Source organism: Polyergus mexicanus, unplaced genomic scaffold, assembly GCF_030449975.1.
Source record: "Polyergus mexicanus isolate NDT 795.1 unplaced genomic scaffold, iyPolMexi1.0 SCAF_4, whole genome shotgun sequence".
Classification (NCBI taxonomy): Eukaryota; Metazoa; Arthropoda; class Insecta; order Hymenoptera; family Formicidae; genus Polyergus; species Polyergus mexicanus.
In genome coordinates, this window is record NW_027223324.1 from 752,795 (window position 1) to 761,035 (window position 8,241).

The following is an 8,241-nucleotide window of genomic DNA, read 5'->3' on the forward strand; positions in this document are numbered from 1 at the left end:
CGTATCCACTATCGAGATATTTTTGTATGTTTATATTCAATTCGTTATCTCAGAAAATTGCTGAGATAGGAAGAGACTCGACGATAGGGAAACGAAAATCTTGATGTCTTTGATACGCGGAAATATGGAGAGAGATTAAAGTTGAAGAAGATCCTAAAAAATGGAATATTGTTATTTATAGATTTCAAAATATATCTATATTGACAAAAAAAAGTATGACGATTCTTCAGGATTTTCTGTACTTGAAAGTGCTTGATAAAATATTAAATATACAGAATATATAATTACAAACCCGTACTAATGAGTAAACTCATTGAATATTCGATTGAAATAACAATAATGATTGCCGCTCCTTAAAAAATTCACTATTCAAATTAAAGATAAAATAAAAGATATAGTATTATCATTAAACTTTAATATGAGATCACTTTTTATATCTTTTAAAATTTAATAATCTATGTTCTAGTACATATTATAGTGCTATCCATGCTACTTTTCACATTTCTTTTTATTTTATATATGCAGTGCTTTCTAAATTAAATATCTATTCTATATTAAATATTATTTTTTCATGAAAATGTGATATCAAAATTATAAACATATATATGTATAAATTCATAATATCAAGAAATAAATAGCAAGTATTAGTTACTTCGACGTTAATCAATTCCAGCTAACCATGTACATTGTAACTATTTCCTAAAGGAGGCAATAGAAAAACAATATCGTCATGTAGCTATAGCTCGTTTTTTAGCTGGATAAAGATTGGAAATTAACTGCAAATAAAATACAACATCGATAAATATAAATATTTATTTTTTCATAATTTTATTATAAAGTAAATCTAAAATAATAATCGACGTTACATCGATTTAAGAAAAATGTCAAAGAATGCTGTTAAGAGTTAAATTCCAAATCTATATCCAAGTCTATATCGTCAAAATATATCTAGAACAGAAATAGGATGCCCATTAGAGTGTGCTACCATAACAGCCTACCATAAAAGAATCTAATTGCTCTGATGGTCTCCGATTTCTCTCGAAAGAAAAATGTCGCGACGCTTGCGTCGTCTTTCGATCCAGGGCGAAAAACGCGAACAGGTAGGTAAACAGAGACGAGAATATTGAAAGAGGAAGAGGCGATTATGGGTAGAACGACGGAGGGGTTGAAAGGACAAAATGGACGGCAGCCAATAGGGTGCAGGAACAAAATGGCCGTCGGTGAATTTAATCAATACCGTCCTCCGTCCTTCGTTGTAGGTGGAGGACAGGACAAGACCTAGAAAGAGTCAAGAACGTAACTAGTGTATACCGCACGTACCTCCTCTCATTGAGGTCGATATAGTCTTCATCTCGTGTAAGGAATATAAATCTTCTACATAGACATACCTCTCTGTGTAACATGAAGAACTTACTATTTCTGCTGTTGTACTACGCCATATCAGTGTCTCACGAACAACGAGAAGGAATAAAATCTGAAATTTATATCAAAGTTAGTTGCTACGTAATATTTCTCTATATTGCATGTATTAGAAAATTTACAAAAATAGATTGCTATATATTTTTATTTCAAAACTATGAAAATTACTGTCCCAATTCGATTATAATTAATTTATATTTCTATATTTTTATTCCTATACATTTTACCTTCAAAATAACATAAGGTAAATATAGAAATCACAAAACTGCTATTATTATCTCGAAATATTCAAAATACAAAAAGGTTAAACATATTAAATGTATAATATATAATCAGAGAACTTTTTTGTTTTTTATAAAATTTATACTCTTTGCATTACTAAAATTTTAACTTAGATATTTAATTATCATACAAATATAAATTATATGATAATTGTATATGTAATTAAATCATTATTGATTTCAAATTAATTTTGCACAGCTTCAGTTTACTAGCCTTAATATAATTAATGCATGTTTATCATAACAAAATTTTTTAATCTTCTAAGCTTTTTGAAGATTAAAGAATATAAAAATAATTCGTCTAAACTAAAAAATCATATAAAATATTCATGAAACTAAGTCTGCTGAACCATAAGGTCATCGTTATTATAGAAATTATAAATTATAAAATAGAAATAGAAATTTGGTCAAATAGTTGCAATTATCAATTTTTAATGACAGACAAATACTTATGACATAAAACGATGGTTCGCACAGACTCCGGTTGTCATGACATATCAGTAAGAAGAATGTTATCGTTGTTTATAAAGCTTTAGTACAAAGTTTCCTCGAGTGGTAACTATCAGCTTGAGATGACTGTCTTAAGCAGGGATCCAAGTTATTTTACTATGGCTGACAGAAGAAAGGAGAGAGGAGTAGGTCGGTCGATTTAATGAAACTACGGTTGGATAGCATCGACCCCGCAACCACCCGTCTACTTTCTACTCTTCACGTAAGATAACTTAGCTACGAAGATGCTGACGAAACTTTCCATTCCTCATCTTTCGAGAAACTTTACATTGAATTGACATTTTTCACCACGCTTGAAAAGAGATTTATTATGTAAACATATATTGTTATTGAAAATTTGTCGATAATATTTTACTAATCTCTATCTTTGTTATTTTCCAATCATTATAGAGCTTTTTTGCATGCAAAAATACATTTCAATATTTGATGTGATTAAGCGCATCGTAACAACTCTTCTTTTTTAAATATTGAATTTTATATTTTCTAAAGTCTATTATACTTAATTTCATATAGTTAAAAATTAAATTTTTGTTTTGTAATTAATCAATGCCGCTTTTAATAATTTTTATTGTTTTACCATCATTCTAACGCGTGTCTTAAAATATATTCTATGCCGCACCTAATTTTACAATCTGTTTATTTATAAATTTACAAACTCTGATTATATCATTAAAAAAAAAAATATATATATATATATATATATATATATATATATATACATATATTAAATAAAATATATTATTTTTTAAATAGAATATTTTATTGGCAATATTTTAAATTAAGATTGTATAACCGTTTAAATTTTTGAAATTTAACTACTTTCTTAAAAACCAATTGAATTTGAAGAAATATTTATAGTAAAGATAAATCTAAGAAAGATTAATATTTTTTCATTATTATTACATTTTATTTTATTATGCGATATCTGTTATCTTACATATAGCAAAACTAAGCTGATAATTATGCAATTTAAGAAATAAATGTCAATGAATATTATAATAATGAAGAAATGAAAATAGAATTTCGAAGAGATTAATTTTTCTGATACGATTTAATCTGGACTACTAAATGTGCTTACGTAAAAAATTTATTTTATCATTATCAATAAAATTAAACTCAGAATCAGTGTATGAGGTGAGATATGTATAGACACATATATAATAAAACTGCGATTATAAATTACAAAATACATATAATTAATTACTAATAATAATGTTTTGCTATTTTAATTGAAATATCGTTAAGTATTTCTTACTATTTATTACAAGATCATTAACATTATTCTACTGATTGATTAGTTCTCATATACACACATTATTAATATCCGTTCAAACAATTTTCTTTCCGAATTATTTTGTCTTTTTGTCTACAATTTTGTCAGAGATTTCTCTTACAATATTTTCTTTAACAACGTTAAAGAGAAATATTTATGTTTATTTCTTTTATATAGATAAAATAAAACAAAAATTTAATATAGTAAATATTGTAGATAATTAGAAAACGGCCAATTATAATCATGATGCAGTGCGCAAATATTTTCTGTTTTATGCTTTTAAGAAATTTTTACGCGATTGTAGTTCTTCAGAAATATAATATTGTCATTGTAATCATGTTATGTCTTTGGGATATATGTGTAGTATTTTTATAATTTCATTTGTCAATTATATAAAATCTGAAGCGAGAGAAAATCGAAATATTTAGCATTTCTGCGATTATTACTTTAAGACAATCATTAATGACATAAATAATTTAGCATTTTTGGAATTATTATTTCGTTCAAGTATTAACGTATTATTTCAATATTCATATATCAACAAATGTATTCCGGTTGTCTTCTCGACCTATCGACATTTTTTTTTGTTAGCAAGCAATAACAGTACTTGTTATGATTAGCTAAATCGAATTGATATTGAGTAACGGTTTTAGGGCTGTACGAAATTAATCTCGCACTAGGCGCCAACTCGGGGGCGCTGATCTCAAATTAAAATTTTTCTTCTAGAATAAAATAAAGAGAGAAGAGAGAGAGAGAGAGAGAGAGAGAGAGAGAGAGAGAGAGAGAGAGAGAGAGTTAAATTATATATATATATATTATATTATTAATGTTATACCTTATCCTTATAATATATAAAGAAAATATGCTGCATCCATCTCATTAGAATTTTATATATATAACCCAATTTTTTCTCATGTATAAAATTTTGCACATCTATTAATTTCTATTTTCTATTAATGTCTCAAATAAATATATAAAATTAATAATTACCTAATCATTTGAATATATTATATATATACATATTAGCAGTATATAGCTGCGAAAAAATATATAATATATAATACATACATTTACTGTTAAAATTACAGACAAATTCGTTCAAGCAATTTAATTCGTATCATTTTAAACAAAACAAATATACATAAAATTTAACTTTATTATTTGTATAAATATAAAAGAGAAAAAATATACTTTAAGTGATATAAAATATATTTCAATCTAATTCTTAGTATTTGTACAGTAGCTTTATATTTAGTATGTAAAAAGGTTTGACTATATTGACTTTTAATTAGAAACAATTTGAAATCTTTTTCTCTTGCTGGTTAAAGAATATATGTAAAATAAATTATTCGCTATAGGTATAAATGAAAAAAAAAAAAAATGCCACGTATATATGTACTGTTGCGTCGGGCTCTGTCAACGCTAAAGACGGTACTATTTACCATTGAAACTATAAAACCATCAGCCTGTGTGTCGGAATAGGTATTTGTGTTTGAGACATCGATGTGAAATGTATATTTCTCTGTAGAAGAAAGTCACTTTTAACAAAATTTTCGAAGCGAAATCAAGATAGAGTTGTCTTAAGACTACACTCTATTATAATTTTTCTAAATATTTCTATAAAATTCTGCTGCAAATAAAAGACCTTATAATTCGGGAAGACAAGTATTTTTGGATTCTTTATCGTTTCAAGGTGAGTAGAACGTTGTATAGTTTAGCGATTAATCAATTTGAAGGATATCTTATATAAAACGATATTTATATCAATTTCTCACACATAAAGAAAATGAAATTATTCTCTATTATATTGTAGTAATATTTGCGAAATCGGGATGCTTTATATAAAATAATTCGTCTCTAAAATTATACGCATGACATACGTCGGCAAACATTAATTATATCAAGAATCCCACAACACATGAAACAAACCCGTCTCTATCCTACACAACGGTCTACCGATTCTCGTCTCAACCTTCTCGAATATATATATATAGGAGTGCGGTCGGACTCCAGGAATTCCTTCTTGGCAGTGTATGCGCCTATCCCTCCCGACTCGCTTGGAACGCAGAATCCTACATCCCCTTCAGAATATTGATTAGCCATCATTTTCAGATGACGCCTACGTTCTGTTGGGTGTTCCTGTTGGCGTTGGTGGGCCGCGCCGCGAGCATGCCGCAGCCTCTCGTGGTGGACGCCTGCGCTCTCATCTGCAACCCCGGAGCAGAAACCGAGTCCGAACGAGAGCGGGATCCGAAGCTATATCCTCGATATCCCAAGGTGAACTGCAAGCTCCAGTCCGACTCCGAAGAGCATCAGGCGTGGGTTCTTGCCAGCCACTGCTTGAAACTGTGCAATCGCGAGTTAACATTTGCCTCGGAAGCTAATTGTTTCGCTCTGAGATCATCCCTCGGAGCGAACTTAGGATGTTATTGTGAAGCTTTCACACCCTTGAGCCCGAACACTATGCGCCTCTACGAAAGTTGGAGGCTCAATTTCTTAGTGAAGGAGTTGGCGAATGACATCCTCAACGTAATCGCCCATTCACCTCTCGATAAAATAATCCTATGTAATATTCACGAAGAATTATTTTCCAACATTCAGTTGGCGAAAACGAAGAACGGAAATCTTGTGAGCTGTTACAATAAAACCTCTGCGTCTAGTAAATTAGAGGAAAGGGCCTCTGAATCACTCCCTATACCAGCGGCTGTTCATGACACGAAACAAGAACCTATTACTTGGACGGAAATACTGGAAGATACAACAATGTATAGCAAAGAAACACACAGCCAGGAAAAGCAGGATAATCATAGGATCATGGAGAATGAAAACCAGGCAGAAGAGGGTCACACAGAGGAGAACACAGAAGAGCACATAGAAGAACCAGTAACAGAAGAGATGATGATAGAGAATAGAAGAGATGTGATGGATATCGAGAAAAATCCTAGAGAGGTCGACGAAATAAGCGACCCACCATATATGATATTCGAAAAAATGTGCGAGAATTGCATCGAATACTGTAAATTTAAAAAACCCATTATGCTCAGGGTATTTTGTAATTGTGAAATAATCAAAACGGAATGTAAGAATAGAGGTGCCCTAAATAATCTAGATGATTGAGATGATCTATGGTAAACTAAAATAAGTTGAATTTATACATTTCGCCTAGATTAATCAAATTACGGTAAAGAATCCGTTATATTAAAATCAATTCTAGCCATAATCAGAGAGATTTATAAGAAAGAAATGATAATTTAAAGCATGTACAATTCTTTTGTTATTTAAATTGAGTTCTCTTCTGATGATTCAATATTTATAAGGAATTTTGATAAGCTACATAAATTTAAAAAATTATTATTTAATAATTGTAATATTTTATGCGTAATTTTAAATTGCATAATTTGTTATTAAATGTTAACAACAATCTTATTCGATAGCGCTATATAACAATAATCACAACGTCAATTATATTTGGTAATTATTTTCTTTTCGTAAAATAAAGAGATTTGCTATCTATTACATACATATCTTTTATATTTGTTTTGCTTTTTATACATAGGATTTATACTTTTTTATTTTTAATATGTATTTATATTTTTATATGTATTTATATGTATTTATATTTTTACTATTACATGCATATAATTTTGATAAAATAAAAATTAAAATATCTATTAGAAACATAAGAGAGAGAGAGAGAGAGAGAGAGAGAGAGTAAAATAAATTATACAGTACATAACATTCAAAATAATAAATTGTGAAATAATAAATATCTTATTAATATATAAACTATAATTGCGAAAAAAATGTTTAATTAATAATTGTAATATGAAAGATAAGATTTCGCTTACTGTCTAACATGGATGTAATCGCTTTAGGCTTAAGAATTCTACACAAGGTTCAGTTCACACGATTCGCATTATGTTTTGCCCCGATCGAAAAAACAATCAAATTTTCATCGTTATCAGTCTCGACACACAATTCTCGGATTTGTTTTCAGATAAGATGTATTTTTCCAAAGAAATATATCCATATAAGAGAAAGCGTTATAAATATGTAATTAAACAAGTATTATTTATATCTTTTATACGTTTAAATTATTATTATAGTATGTTAATGAATGATTAATAATGAATAATATAATTGCATTCCAGAAAAATATTACGTTTTTATGACATTACATCTTTTATCACATTAAAACACGTTACATTTTTATTACATTATATATATTATCTAAACAAAAAAAAAGTATATATTTTACATTTTACATAGTAATCTTTGAAAAACATCTTTGAATAGATGATTTTTATAAGTAATAAAGAATATATTTAAAGAATATATATAACGAGCGCGCGATAAAAACTTAATAGTTTTATGGTGGTTTATTATATAAATATAAAATTGCTCTTTGTTTTTAAGTAATTAGATTAATTATATTTATGTTAATAAAATCTAGTCAAGAGATTCTTGCGACGTGTGAACAGGACATCAATGTGTGATATGTGTATTATGCAATAAAATCTACTTATATACGCGCACGATGTGCAACGTGCATTGTCGCGCTAAAGTGTAATCTGCTTAAAGCGAAACTGATAGCTTTTATACAAGAATAAAATATATTTAATAAGTATATATGAACGACGAAACAAAATCCACGTCTTCCATTTTTGTAGTTCGAAACAATATTTGGCGGCACAGTAGCCGCTTTATATGCTTGATATTATATTATATTATATTAGATAATTATTGATTGTTTAGTGC

The 8,241-nt window shown here is 28.4% G+C and overlaps 1 protein-coding gene across 1 annotated transcript; it reads left to right on the top strand.

Annotated features, from left to right (window-relative positions):
• Nucleotides 1-5,042: 5,042 nt before the first annotated feature.
• Nucleotides 5,043-6,798, top strand: LOC138932480 (uncharacterized). The gene is made up of 2 exons (XM_070294373.1): nt 5,043-5,176; nt 5,596-6,798. The coding sequence occupies exon 2, from the start codon at nt 5,596-5,598 to the stop codon at nt 6,598-6,600; it is 1,005 nt and encodes a 334-aa protein (XP_070150474.1). The 5' UTR covers nt 5,043-5,176; the 3' UTR covers nt 6,601-6,798.
• Nucleotides 6,799-8,241: the final 1,443 nt, after the last annotated feature.